We start from the raw sequence: 15,373 nt of genomic DNA on the forward strand, positions 1-15,373 counted from the left end.
TCAGGATCAACCAGGAGGGTGCACTCCACATGCACTGAGGTCTACACCACAGCTGCCTGAACTACCCCATGTTTGTGAGACCTACAGAGAAAGTGGAATCCTCAGGCTCTAATATAGTTGTATCGCATCCAAATCCACTAATCACAGCTGGAGAAGCCACCGGGGAACTACACTATGAGGTCCAATTGGAATTCAACTCAACTAAGAAGGCTCTCACATAAAAGTAGAAGAGATATTCACCCAAACGAATGTGTAAATGTCAACATCAAAACACAATATGAAAAAAGAACAATATGACTCCTTCTAAAACTCATAATAATCTAGTAACTAATTCCAAAGATAGTAAAATCAATGAAATAGGAATGATTTTTAAAAAGATCAGTGACTTCCAAGAGGATTCAAATAAGAACATAATGCAGACTATCCTTAGCAATTCAATTGATCAACAATGAGCAATTCAATAAAGATAGAAAAAGAGCCAAACAGAAATCTTAAAACTGAAAAGTCCAGTAGTTAGATGAAAAATTTGGTTGAAAGTTTTACTAATGAACTAGAACAAGCAGAATAAATAATATCAGGGTTTGAAGACAAAGATGAGGAATTACAACATTCAGAAAGTAATAAAGAAAAAAATACATAAGGAAGATGAACAGAACATACCAGATATATGAGACAGCATTAAAAGACCAAATGTACACATAATCAGAGAAGATGAAGGAGAAGAGCTATAGGCAGAAGGCATAGAAAGCCTGCTCAGTGAAATAATAATAGAGCATTTCCCAAATGTGGGGTCAGATGTGGACATCTAGGTATAGGAGACATTTGAACCACAAATTGACCTGACCAGAAAAATCTCTCCTTAAGATATTAAACTGCTAAAAGTACAGAACAAAGAAATAATATTGAAAACTGGAAGAGATGAACACCAAACAAAACCTCAAAGCAAACCCTTAAGGTTAACAAGATTTCTCAGCAGAAACTCTAAAGGCTGGGAGAACATGGTAGCTATTTTCTTTCAGGACTTGACTTGACATGTCAAGTCCTGAAAGAAAATAGCTACCAGCCTAAATTACTGTACCTTGCAAAGATATCCTTCAGAATCAAGGAAGAAAAAGAGACTTTCCATGTATAAACTAAGGAAATTCATGACCATTAAACCAGTATTAGAGAATATACCTAAAGGAATCTTATATCCAGGAGAGGAAGCAAGATAAACACAAGTATGAGAGCACAGGAAAAAGTAAATCTCCTGAGAAGTGTAGCTAAGCCAATGATGATTAGAAAAGAATCAAACATTAATACAGAAAACCACCAAGCCTCTAAGATGAATAAGGGAGGAAGAAATGAACAGAGTATTCAAAACAACCAGAAGAGAAACAACAAAATGACAGGCATGTGTAGACACATGTCAGTAATTGCCCTGAATGTAAATGGTATTAATTCTTGAGGTAAAAGATGCAGATTTGCTGACTGGATTTAAAAATAAGACGCAACATTATGCTGCCTTTAAGAAACTTACCCCACCTACATTTCCACAGACTGAAAGTAAAAGAATAGAAAATGATATCTTGAGCAAATGGAATGTTTTAAAAATTAAAATATTATTACTTTATCATTCTATTCTTATTAAAATGGTTTCCTTTTAACGAATGTAAAGGATACACTACATAATGAATTCAAGTAGCTGTCAGAAAGATGATGCATTAATCTTTGTCATCAATTTTTAGTTTTACAAGTTTTAAAATTTTATTCCTTTTAGGAATATACGGCAGTAGAGTATATTTTGACATATTTATAAAAATGTAGCCAGATGAATATCTAATTAAATAGAATTTCAGTCAAAATCAGAATAGACAAGGTCATTATTACATATTGATAAATGGAACAATTTATCAAGAAGATATAACAATTGTAAATTTATATGTTCTGAATGTCAGCATACCCAATTTTGTGACACAAGCACTATTAGACGTAAAGGGAGAGAAAGTTCCCAGGACAATAATAGTGCGTGATTTCAATACCCCACTCTTAACAACAGAAAGGTCATCAAGACAAAAAATAAAGAAACATCACAGTTAAATTATACAGCAGATTAAATTGGCTTTGATGGACAGCTTCAGACTGTTCCATTTAACAACTACACATTACACATTCTTTTCTCCAGCACATAGAACATTTTTCCAAAAAGATTCTGTATTGGGCCATAAGGAAAATCTTAACAAATTCACAAAAACGGAAGTATTTTTATTTTGCGTCTTATCAGATCATAATAGAATGAAGCTAATAATCAGCAGAAGAGAAAGGACAGAAGTTATACAAACACAGAGTGTTATAGTTTAGATGTGGTGTCCCCTGCCCTCAATCTCACATGTGAAACAATGTAAGGAAGTTTGGAGGAGCAATGATTGGGTTATAACCTTAACCTAGTCAGCGAATTGATCTCAGATGGGATTAACTGAGTGGTATCTGGAGACAGGTGGGGTGTGGCTGGAGGAAGTGGGTCACTGGGGGCCTGGCTGTGGGGTATATATTTTGTATCTGGAGAGTGGAGTCTCTCTCTGCTGATCATCATGTGAGCTGCTTCGCTCTGCCACTCTCTGCTGCCATGAGCCTGGAGGAATGGAGTCTGCAGTCTATGGGTTGAGGTTTCTGAAACTGTTGAGTCCCCAAATAAACTTTTCCTCTTTTATTTTATTTCTTGTGCTTGAGGAGTCTTGTTCAGAAAGTGAGTTCCTATGCCATGATGTTGAAGTGCTGGGCCTAACTTTTCTTCTAGTAAGTGCAGGATTTCTGATCTAATTCCTAGGTGTTTGATCCATTTAGAGTTGGGTTTTGTGCAGGGCGACGGATATGGATCAACTTTCATTCTGTTATGTATGCATTTATGGTTTTCCCAGCACCATATGTATATGTTTATGGCTCCTTTGTCTTGTATGAGGCAATTGTATTGATGTGGGTTTGTCTCTGGGTCTTCTGTTCTGTTCCATTGGTCGTCTTGCCTGTTTCATGCCAATACCATGCTGTTTATAATATAATTTATAGTATAATTTAAAGTCTGGTATTGTGAAATATGAAACCTCTTGATTCATATTTCTCACATGATTATCTCAATAGATGTAGAAAAAGCATTTGACAAACTACAACATCCATTCATGTTTAGAATACTGGAAAAACTAGAATAGTGGGGACATACTTCAACATTGTAAAGGCTACATATTCTAAACCCAAGGCCAACATCATTCTAAATGGAGAAAATCTGGAAGCATTCCTCCTGAAAACAGACAATGATTCCCATTTTTACCACTTCTGAGATAGTCCTTGGAATTCTAGCCAGAGCAATTGGGCAAAATAGAGAAACTAAATGGTTATAAATAGGAAAAGAAGAGTTCAAACCGTCTCTGTTTGCCAATGACATGATTCTATATTTAGAAGAATTAAAAATCTCCACCAGAAAAACTTCTAGAACTCATAAATAAATAACAAAGTAGCAGGATACAAGAACAACACCCATAAATCAATTGCATTCCTACACTCCAATGATGAATCAGAAAATGATGAATAAGAAAACCATCTTATTCATAACAGCTTGCAAAAAAATTAAATCCTTAGGAATCAATCTAACAAAAGAGGCAAAGGGTCTCTATACTGAAAACCAGACAACATTAAAGAAAGACATTAAGGAACACCTCAGAAGCTGGAAAGACCTCTCATGTTCTTGGGCAGGCAAAATCAATATTATCAAAATGGCCATGCCACCAAAAGCTCTGTACAGATTCAGTGCAATTCCCATCTAAATTTCCATGATACTCTTCACAGTAATAGAAAAAGCCGTCATGAAATTTATTTGAAAAAATAAGAGGCCCAGAATAGTTCCTAGTAATTTTAATTTTGATTAAACTAATAGGGCTATTAATACTATGAATACTATTAATTCTAAAAACCTGATAACAATTTTTATTCCTTATGGTACATTTGTTAATTTCAATAATTCCAAACCTTCTTTTATACTTTGAGTCTTTTTTTTTTCTTGTGCTGGGGAATCAAACCCAGGGCTTTGCACGTGTCAGGCAGGCATTCTACCACCAAGCTATACTTCCAGTCTCAAATCTTAAAACAACCACAACAAGAAGTGTGAAGAGTGTTCACCTTAATACTGCACGGAGAGAGCCCTCTTAGAATCCAGTTGCAGCTTGAAAATAGAGTCTGCCCTCCACAGGAGGACTTCTTCCTTGCGTGTTGAAGGTTGGGTCCGTTCTTCTTAGACACCCAGTGAAGTACACTGTCAGCACCAGGAGGCACAGATGGAGGGAGCCCTGCCCCCAAGCCTCCTTCCCATGGCCTCCCCATTGTCCTCCCTCTTGCTGAAGGCTCCAGGGCTCACACCCCTGTTCTTTGGTGGAGGAATGTGAAGTGGGGGCTGGGATGTTAGAGCTGTTCTCCTGGCTACAGAACCTAGTAATTAGTCACGTGACTTTGGAGGAATCTCATACGTGCCACAGGTTGACCTCAGGTAGCAGTTATCTCCACTTCATTTTCACCTCTGTCTGGAAAGACCCAGAGGTTCACCAGTGCCGGCTGTGGATCCCTTCTGGCCATGCTCGATTCCTGGACAAGTCACTCACTCCCCTTGTGTTTTGCTTTTCTAATCTGTAAAATGATGTTTTTTTTTTGAGGGGCGGATAACCAAGGATGAACTCAGGGGTACTCAACCATTGAGCCACATCCCCAGTCCCATTTTGTATTTTATTTAGAAACAGGGTCTCACTGAGTTGTTTATGCCTCGCTTTTTGCTGAGCCTGGCGTTGACCTTGTGATCCTCCTTTCTCAGCCTCTTGAGCCACTGGGATTATAGGCGGGTGCCACTGTGCCTAGTTGTAAAAAGATTTAATAACAGTACCCACCACACAGAGCTGTTGAAAAAGTGAAAGTATGCTGTCAAGCACATAGTAGGCACAGAATAAATAATTCTAGCATTGTGACTATTATTAACTTTTTAACTGACGTGATTTTTTTTCCTCCTGGGTTAGTATGCATGCTTGTATTTCCAGGCTCTGTCCCCTGGGAGGACCTAGAAGCAATGACAACCCAACAGCAATGAACACACTCAGCACCCAAATCCTGGTTTCCTTTTTTTTAAAAAAAAATTTAAAATATTTATTTATTCATTGTTATTATTACTAGAGCCTTATAGTTATACATAGTAGCTGGGTTCATCCCTACAAATTCATACATGCATGGAAATCAGTTTTGCTAAATGACATGATTTTTCTTAATTTTAAAACTTGCTTTATTTAGGTATATATAACAGTAGAATGCATTTATGTACTTTGATATACACAGATGAGATATAATTTCTCATTTCTCTGAGTGTACATGTTGCAGAATCATATTGGTCATGCAGTCACTTATATACATACAGTAATGATGTCTGTTTCATTCTACTATCTTTCCTATCTCACATCCCCTCCCCTCCCCTCCCATCACTTCTCTCTATCTAATCTAACATAATGCTATTCTTCTCTAGTGACCCCTGCCTTATTGTGAATTAGTATTCACATATTAGTGTAAACATTCAGTCTCTGGTTTTGTGGGATTGGCTTCTTATTTTTACAAGATATTCTCCAACTCCATCCATTTACTGGCAAATGCCATAATTTCACTCTTCTTTAAAGCTGAGTAATATTCCATTGAGTATATATACCACATTTTTTTTTATCCATTCATCTATTGAGGGACACCTAGGTTGGTTCCATAGTTTAGCTATTGTGAATAGAACTGCTATAAACATTGATGTGGCTGCATTACTGTAGTATGTTGATTTTAAGTCCTTTGTGTATAAACTGAGGAGTGGGATAGCTGGGTCACATGGTGATTCCTTTCCCAGTATTCTGAGGAATCTCCATACTGCTTTCAATAGTGGATGCACCAATTTGTAGTCCCATCAGCAATGTATGAGTGTAATCTTTTTCTCCACATCCTTGCCAACATTTATTGTTGCCTGTATTCTTGATGACTGCCATTCTGACAGGAGTGAGATGGATTCTTAGTATAGTTTTAATTTGCATTTCTCTAATTGCTAGAGATTTTGAACACTTTTACATATATTTGTTGATCAATTGTATTTCTTCTTGTGAAGTATCTGTTAAGTTCCTTAGCCCATTGATCGATTGGGTTATCTGTTTCTGTGGTGGTGTTTTGTGAGTTCTTTACATAACCTAGAGATTAATGCTTTATCAGAGGTGCATATGGTAAAGCTTTTTCCCAATCTGTAGGCTCTCTCCTTACTTTTTTCCTTCGCTAAGAAGAAGCTTTTTAACTTGAGTCCATCCCATTTATCAATTCTTGATTTTACTTCTTGTGCTTTAGGATTCTTGTTAAGGAAGTCAGATCTTAGGCTGATGTAGTGAATATTTGTTTTCTTCTATTAGGCGCAGGGTCTCTGTTTTAGTGCCTAAGTCTTTGATCCACTTTGAGTTGACTTTTGTGCAGGATGAGAGATAGAGGTTTAATTTCATTTTACTACATATAGATTTCCAGTTTTGCCAGCACCATTTGTTGAATAGACTCTTTTCTCCAGTGAATGTTTTTGGCACCTTTGTCTATTATGATATAACCATATTTATGTGGGTTTGTCTCTGTGTCCTCTATTCTGTACCATTGGCCTACAAGTCTATTTTGGTGCTAATACCATGGCATTTTTATTACTGTAGCTCTGTAGTATAGTTTAAAGTCTGGTATCGTGATGCCTCCTGCTTCACTTTTCTTGCTAAGGATTGCTTTAGCTATTATGGGTCACTTGTTTTTCCAAATAAATTTCATTCTATTTCTATGAAGAATGTCATTGGGATTTTAATAGAAATTGCATTAAATTTGTATAATGCTTTTGGCAATATGGCCATTTTGACAATAATAATTCTGCCTATCCAGGTTCATGGGAGATCTTTCCATCTTCTGAGTTTTTCTTCAATTTCTTTCTTTAGTGATCTGGTAGTTTTTATTGTAGAGGTCTTTCACCTCTTTTGTTAGATTGATTCCCAGGTATTTTATTTTTTTTTAGGCTATTGTGAATGGGGTAGTTTTCCTAATTTCTCTTTCAGTGTATTCATTGCTGATATATAGGAATGCATTTGATTTGTGGGTATTGATTTTGTATCGTTCTTCTTTGCTAAATTCATTTATTATTTTGGAAGTTTTCTGGTGAAATTTTTTGGATCTTATAGATATAGAATCATGTCATCAGCAAATAGTGATAGTTTGAATTCTTCTTTACTTATTTGTATCCCTTTAATTTCTTTCTTTTGTCTAATTGCTCTGGCTAGAGTTTCAAGGATGAGGTTGAATAGAAGAGGTGGAAGAGGACATCCTTGTCTTGTTCCAGTTTTTAGAGGGAATACTTTTATTTATTTTTCCATTTAGAATGATGTTGGCCTTGGGTTTAGTATATATAGCTTTTAAAATGTTGAGATATTAAAATTAAAATTTAAAATTAAAAACACTATCTATAGTTTTTCTAGTGTTTTGAACACGAAAGTGTGCTGTATTTTCTCAAGTGCTTTTTCTGCATCTATTGAGATGATCATAGGATTCTTGTTTTTAAGTCTATTAATATGAAAAATTACGTTCAGTGATTTCCATGTGTTGAACTAACCCTGCATCATGATGCACTATCTTTTTAATATGTTTTTGTATGCAATTTGCCAGAATTTTATTGAGAATTTTTACATATATGTTTATCAGGAATATTGGCCTGAAGTTCTCTTTCCTTGATGTGTCTTTGTCTGATTTTGGTATCAGTGTGATGTTAGCCTGATAGAATGAGTTCGGAAGGGTTCCCCCCTTTTCTATGTCATGGAATACCTTGAGGAGTATTGGTGTTAATTCTTCTTTGAGAATCTTGTAGAACTCTGCGGAGAATACAGCTGGTCCTGGGTAGGTTTTGATGGCATTTTCTATTCCATTACTTGAAATTATCTGTTTAAATCATGCATGACCTCCTCATTTAGTTTGGGTAGTTCCTATGTCTCTACAAATTTGTTGATATATTCATTATTTTCTATTTTATTAGAGTATTAATTTTCAAAATAGTTTCTAATTATCCTCTGTATTTCAGATGTGTCCATTGTGATATTTCCTTCTGAATCTTGTATTTTAGTAATTTGAGTTTTCTCTCTTTTTCCTTGGTTAGTTAGCATGGCCAGGGGTTTATCTATTTTATTTATTTATTTTTTTCAAAGAACCAATTTTTTTTTGTCAATTTTTAATTGTTTCTTTTGTTTTGATTTCATTTATTTCAGCTCTGATTTTAATTATTTCCTGTCTTCTACTGCTTTTGGTGTTGATTTGTTCTTCTTTTTCTAGGACTTTGATGTAGTGTTAGGTCATTTATTTGGTGACTTTTTATTCTTTTAATGCATCCTTGATTTCTTCTACTATCAATTTGTCATTCAATTGTATATTATTTAGTCTCCATTTGTTACAGTAACTTCTATTTTTATTTTATTGTTGATTTCTAATTTTATTCCATTGTGGTCTGACAGTATTATCTCTCTCTCTCTCTTTTTTTTTTTTGTATTTACTAAGAGTTGCTTTGTGGCATAAGATATGGTCTGTTTTAGAGAAGGAACCATGTGCTGCTGAGAAAAAAGTATATTTGCTCATTGATGGATGACATAGTCTATATATGTATATTAAGTCTAAATTATGGATTGCATTATTTAGATCTATAGTTTCCTTATTTAGTTTTTGTTTGGAAGATCTGTCCAGTAGTGAGAGAGGTGTGTTAAAGTCACCCAGTGTTATTGTGTTGGGGTCTATTTGACTCTTGAAATTGAGAAGGGTCTGTTTGATGTACACAGATGCTCTATTGTTTGGGGCATAAATATTTATAATTGTTACATCATAAAATTAATACTCCAATAAAATAGAAATACTGATATATACTTACCTTACAAAGTATGAAATGTCCTTCTTTGTCTCTTCTGGTTAACTCTGGGTTGAAGTCTACTTTATCTGAGATGAGAATGGAAATCCCTGCTTGTTTACACAATCCATGTGAGTGATAAGTTTATTCCCATCCTTTCACCTTCAGCCTGTGGATGTCTTTGCCCATGAGGTGAGTCTCTGGAAGACAGAGTACTGTTGGGTCTTGCTTTTTAATCCAATCTGCCAATCTATGTCTTTTGATTGATGAGTCTAGGCCATTAACATTCAAGGTTATTATTGAGGTATGATTTGTATTCCCTGTCATTTTGATTTACTTCTGGTTTTTGATTTGTCTTACTTTCTCATTTGGTTGAATGTCCCTTTGCTGGTTTTCACTTTTTTTTTCTTTCACTTCATCCTCATGGAATATTTTGTTGAGAATGCTCTGTAGTGTAGGCTTTCTAGCTGTGAATTCCTTCAGTTTGTGTTTATCATGGAAAGTTTTAATTTCATCTTCAAATCTGAAACTAGATATCAATGCTGCTTCTATTGCAGAGAGACCACTAGGGGTACACTCATGCAAAGGAGCAACCCGGGGATGTAGCAGCAAGACAAGGGCCAGTAGCACTCTCAGCAGGAAGACCTCAGGCTCCTCCAAACCCCCCCCACAGGACCTGTAGGTCCCAGCTGGAGTTCCCAGACAGAGGCTTTTGTGGTGGTAAGCTTGCTGGCACCTGCGCACCAGGCCATGGCTGGTGACCCCAAATAGGTGCAGTCACATGCAACCAAACCTGGAATCCCCCCAAAGCAGTCTTCTAGGCCATGGTAGCAGTGATAGTCGGTGGTTGTTGGCAGCAGGCAGTGGGTGAGCAGCAGGGTTAGGAGTAGCAGCAGTTGCAACTGCAGCTGTGGGGGCAGCATCACCAAGTGATCTCTGCGGGTCAGCAGCAGTGTCAGCTTTGGTTGCATGCAGGGCATCTTCTGTGGCAGTGGCACTCAGAAAGAAGACCTCTAGGCAACCTCAGGCTGCCAACATCGAAATCAAAGGTGGCAGTAATGGCGATAGTGGTGCATGCAGGAGTTGATTGACAGATTTTTCGATTCACTGGCAGGGACCACAGAGATATTGTGGGAAGTAGCATTGTAGGTAACCGAGGCAACCGAGGCAGTGCCCAGAGAAGAAACCTCCAGGCACCGCAGTGGCATCTGCGGCATCGGTGTGTGCCAAATGATGTGATTTTTAAAGGATTGAAAGAAATACCATGCTGAAGAGTGAACTGCCTAGTCATTTAAATGTTATTCACAAAAGGGAGGTTAACTAAGGGAACGATTCCAAGGTTATCCAGAGACTCTGTGTAACTTGTTCACCTGGGCCAATGGCAGGAATATATGCAATGCACATTACTGTGTGGATAAAGATTTAGGGTTGGTAAGGAACTTATGTAGTGAGAAAATGAAATTCTCTCAAGGTTTTTTACTGAAGCCTTTAGGATGCTAAGTGTAGAGCTCACCAGTTTTCACATCTCCTTCTCTCCGTGTCTCTTTCTGGAACCCTAAGGCTTGGAACATATGTACTGATTTGTTCTACCTTGCTAGCATGCTTATTTTTATCTTCAGAGTTATTTGTTAAGCAGGGGAATGGCTGCAGATCACCTGCTCACCTGGTTGTTTAGCGTCTGTCAGCATTTTTACTCTGGAATTATTTTTTCAGTGACTTCTAATCCTGGTGCAGAAGTTTTTTCTGCATGCTGTGAGTTGGCATGGACACCTTTAGGTCTGAAACAGTTAAAAATAAATAAAATTGGACACGTATTTTAGAGAGATACCTTTTTAAATCTATTTCTTACAAAGAATTTTTAAAAACAATTCCAAATTTCTTTTGGGATTAGAGTCCAAGTAGCCAAATATTTCACAAGGCATAATTATTGGAATTATCCTTAGGACTCTGATGGCTTACTTCAAGATTTATGAAATGGTTGTTAATCAAGTTTGCAGCAAGAAGAACAATTAGTTATATGTTTATTGCATATTTATAGATCCGAGGATTAAAGGATTTAAATGTATCAATATAATTTGCATTCCATGCTTCACTGGCATTCATTTGCTTGATCAGAAAACTATATTTATACATATGTATGTTTATCTAATTAGAATTACCAGTGATATCCTCATAGTAATCAAAAAAATAAGACTAAAGAATTAGGTTTTATATTATTTTAGGTTGTTTCTAATAATTAATTTTATGGGATTCAGTAAGCACACTTTTAAAATACTAAAAAAATCTATGATTTTCTTGTTTTAGAGCAGTTTCTCAGTCTTGTTAGTATGAATATTTTGGTCTGGATAACTGCCTGCTATGGGGAGCTATCCTGTTTGTTATAAGGTGTTGGTAACGTGTCTACTTCTACCCATTAGATGCATGTAACAAGCCCATGGTTATGATAACCAAAAATGTCTCTAGATATTGGCAGACTTCCTCTGAGGGTAGAATCACTGTTTTAAAATATTTATTTTATATTGAAATTTATGTATAATATTATTATACTCAAATATTTTAACTTCTAATAAAAGTGACTTAATTTATAGTGGGTGATTAAAAACACATGGTGTAGCAGGTTGAAGATTTTATTGGATCAAATAATAAGGCTTTAAATTCTGATTGCTTTGCTTTTTTCATTTGTTACAAAAAAAGATAAATTATTCAGCAAATTAATTCTGGGAAGAAAATTCAGTGACTCTGACATACCAACAGTGCATTTACAGTTACTGTTTCCATGTTTTAGTGCCTGTGTTTGTTATACTAATTCGCCAGAGCTGAGATATTCCCCTGGTCAGACATGACTTCACCTCAATAATTACAAGAGAAACCTTTATAATGTTGCATTGGCTTTCCACAGGTATGGGAGGATGAGTGCAGACACAACTTTTGTCCTAAAATAATTTATAATCTGGATGATAACATAAAATAATCTACTTCCTGAGATGGATGATAAGAGAGTGTACAGATAAAAGACCTGGGGCAGAGTGTTCTTGTCTTACCAGAAGCTAATGAAGCTTAAACCTCCAGACTGCTCACAGGCAGAAGTTTTCTTCCAAAGCCCAATTTTGTATTTGTGATTTTTTTCCCCCTGTTTTTCTTAAAGTGGGCCTGCATGAATTATGCAAGTTAACGCACCACAGACCAAATCTGTCCCTGAACATGGCGTTTCCAAGGCTGGACAGAAAAAATCCATGGGTAGGCACAAATGCATTAGAAAAGATCTTTGAAGGATGGACATCCATGGATTGTCTTCATTTCATGCGTAATTTAGAAACTATTTATTCTTTTACTTCCCAAGGGGAGAATCAAATCTCTGGGAGCTGGACTGTACCATTTCTCTCTACGTATAAAGGGATTCCACAATACCCGATTTGGCCAGGGCACACCCGTCTAGTGGTTTAAACGTGATGTGGACTATGGTACAGATGGTTGAAGAAGATATTTTTAAATAATAATGATGGTGAAGTGTTGTTCACTGATACTGGATGTCTGAGTAGTGTGTGCACAAGATTTGGTGTGGAGGTCAAAGAGAGTGCGTGGAGGGTACTGTTGACTTGGCAGGTGGAAATGAGAGGACCCACGTGGGCAGGGGTTACTGACAAGGTCCTGAGGCAGGGAACCAGCAGGGTGCATCTAAGCTTGGCTGGATGTCTTGCCACACCCAGGGTGACAGAATCTGCTTCACAAACCAGAGTTTGTATGACCACTGGAGGAATTTCCCCCATCCTATCTCTTTGGAATGCCCTTCAGTGTGCATGCTGCAACTCTCTGAGATGCTCAGATCAGAAATTCACCAAGTTCCTTTCTCTTACAAACGTTTTGTAGGTGTAAGAGATCCTCGGCTTTACTCCTGCCCCATCTACAAGAAGCCAGTTCGAACAGATTTAAACTACATTGCAGCGGTGGATCTCAGGACTGCCCAGGCCCCGGAACACTGGGTACTCCGAGGAGTCGCCCTCCTCTGTGACGTCAAGTAATGTGGGAGTGTCCTGATGTAAAACCCACATCATCCTTGCTTTTATTCCCCGAAACGCTGGACAGTGTATGAATCAGGTTTCTCCTGCCATTAATGGATGCACAGCCTCCCCCAACTCCTTGGATGTTTAGGTTAATTTACCTCTTATTGGTACATTTAGGTACATTTACCTTTTCATCGTTAGTGACCAAACTCTGTATTTGTTTAAATTTTTTTTTTTAGTCATTTAAAAGCAAAATCTACAACCTCCTAATGAAATTGGCCCTCAGATCTACACTAGATTAATCCACTATATTGCAGAAGGTATTCAGATTCTCTAAGGTAGCACAGTAAGTTTTTGCAGATTTTGCTTCTATTGCTGTTTACATTGGGGTCAGGTTAAGAGATTTATTTTCAGGGCTTTAAGCAGCTAATTAAAAAGGACTTTTGAAAATGGAAGGAAATAGAATGGGTTAAGAATGCCAATAGATTATTCATGTAAACCTATAAAATAAACATGCGAAAGAATGTTTAATCCCATTTATAATTAGTAATTAGTAACTAATTGATGTCTCATAACTAAAAAAAAATAGTTGAAAGAGAATCACAGTGTGGTGTCTGTAAAACTGACACACTCTGAAATTTCTAGAGCCATGTAAATTGACCCAACCATTTTATAAAATAAACAGAGAATGAACCATTAACATGTTCACATTCTTTGATTCTTATTTTCTCTCCATCAAGGAAACAATTTAAATAACTGAAAGCAAATGACTTATAGAGTTATATTTAACAACAGAAAAAATTGGAGTGCCCTAAATACTCGGTAGTAAAGCTATGCTTTATTGAAAATTTCATAATGTGGAGATGGCAAACACGTGATTAAGTGAAAGATATAGGTCACAAAATATGTAGCACACACACTATTATTATAACTGTAGCAAAAATCAGGCAATAACATGGAAAAATAAAGTCAGGTGAAAAACAATTGACTTGAAAAAATATAATAATTAGAAGAAAATATAGGAAGAAGATAAATGTTTTATAGTCTGGGTATTTCACAAGGGCTTTTATTAAGTAGGAAAAACATTATGTAAAGATTTTTTTCATTCATTTTACTTTAAATTTGTTGCAAATTATGAACTGCTTCATCTATAAACTATTGTCTAGAAAAATTGGTCAGTATTAAGTTAGAATTGTGGTTTTCAGATGTTTGGTTAGCTCTAGATCTGCGAACTGCATGTTTCTCTGTGATAACAGGTTTCATGGAGGTGAGCCTGCCAGGAGACAGGCTCTGGTCCCCTTCATTAGGCTATGGTCTGTGACCAATCCCATTATTTTATGCTAATTAGGATGAGATCTAGGCTTGAGTAGTTGATATGACTTCTGCTCTTTTTGGGTGACACTGTTCTCATTTAAACAGCTTCCTTTGGTATGGATTAGTGTATTAGTTGATTCGTGTGAATTGTGATAAACCCATCATTTTGTTTTTAAGAGCAAATAATGAAAACGTGAGCAAGATACAAATTAATAAAAGATTGTTAATAAATGCCTGAGTTGAATTGTTTATTAGAAAGGGGGGTAACTGCCATCAAGGATCTAGAAATAAGCTTTAAAAATGCTATTTTGGTTAAATAATTGGAAAATGTACAATTCGTACAATTCATACAATTTTGTGATATATAGCTCTTGGCCTAGATGTGCAAATCTTGGAGACCCAACATAGAGAAGGCCCCCAGGAAGCAACTCAGTCAAACATCTTAGGAATGAGTTTAACGGGGAATGTCTCCGAGGCCCCTTACATCTTTGGTTCTACCCCCAGCTGCTCAGGTGGGCAGGACAGGGCCATTGGTTGACTCTGCCAGATGATGGAGGGTCCCTGACTGTCTCGAATGTGGGGCAAACCACTGCAAGGGAGCTGGTGCCATTGATAGTGATAGAGCAGCCTCTTTCACCTTCCTCAACACGGATTGAGTCAAGAGTTTATTTCACGCCTCCCGTGTATCAGGCACTCTGCTGGAGCAGTGGTGAAGAAACCATTTCACTATGCCTAACCTCACAGAATGCACCCAACAGGAGCAGATACAGAAAACAAGCAATTATTCTGGTATGCAGTTATACATGACCTCAATTTATAAGTGTATAGCACTACATGTGTGGGCTACAGGAAGGAAAATACTGGATGCACATAACAGGAGAGGCTGCAGCATTTTAGTCATGTCATGGATGAACTGGAAGAAGCCAAGCTCCCATGCCCCCCCCCTTTATTTTTAACTAAGGGCACAAAGCTTAATAGTAATGGGGTGTTCTCCTGAGTTGGAGCAGCTGCTGCTCATCCTGGCTTGGTTTCTCATGTATCACCTGCAGCTGCTGTGACCCTTTTATGAAAGTAAGATCCTTCCAGAATTAAGGGAAAAAAGGTAAAATCTTGCCTCATGATGAACTGCCCTTTAATG

At 36.9% G+C, this 15,373-nt stretch overlaps 1 protein-coding gene across 2 annotated transcripts in view; it reads left to right on the forward strand.

Moving 5' to 3' along the window:
* Positions 1 to 14,466, forward strand: part of Dnah5 (dynein axonemal heavy chain 5) — a 279,864-nt gene extending 265,398 nt beyond the window's left edge. For both annotated transcript variants that reach the window (XM_078018064.1, XM_078018069.1), the window contains exon 79: positions 12,788 to 14,466. In XM_078018064.1, coding sequence (XP_077874190.1) covers positions 12,788 to 12,939 — 152 coding nt within the window. In that variant the 3' untranslated portion in view covers positions 12,940 to 14,466. The remainder of the gene's footprint in view (positions 1 to 12,787) is intronic.
* Positions 14,467 to 15,373: the final 907 nt, after the last annotated feature.

The sequence above is a fragment of the Ictidomys tridecemlineatus genome, chromosome 1, assembly GCF_052094955.1.
Source record: "Ictidomys tridecemlineatus isolate mIctTri1 chromosome 1, mIctTri1.hap1, whole genome shotgun sequence".
Taxonomy (NCBI): Eukaryota; Metazoa; Chordata; class Mammalia; order Rodentia; family Sciuridae; genus Ictidomys; species Ictidomys tridecemlineatus.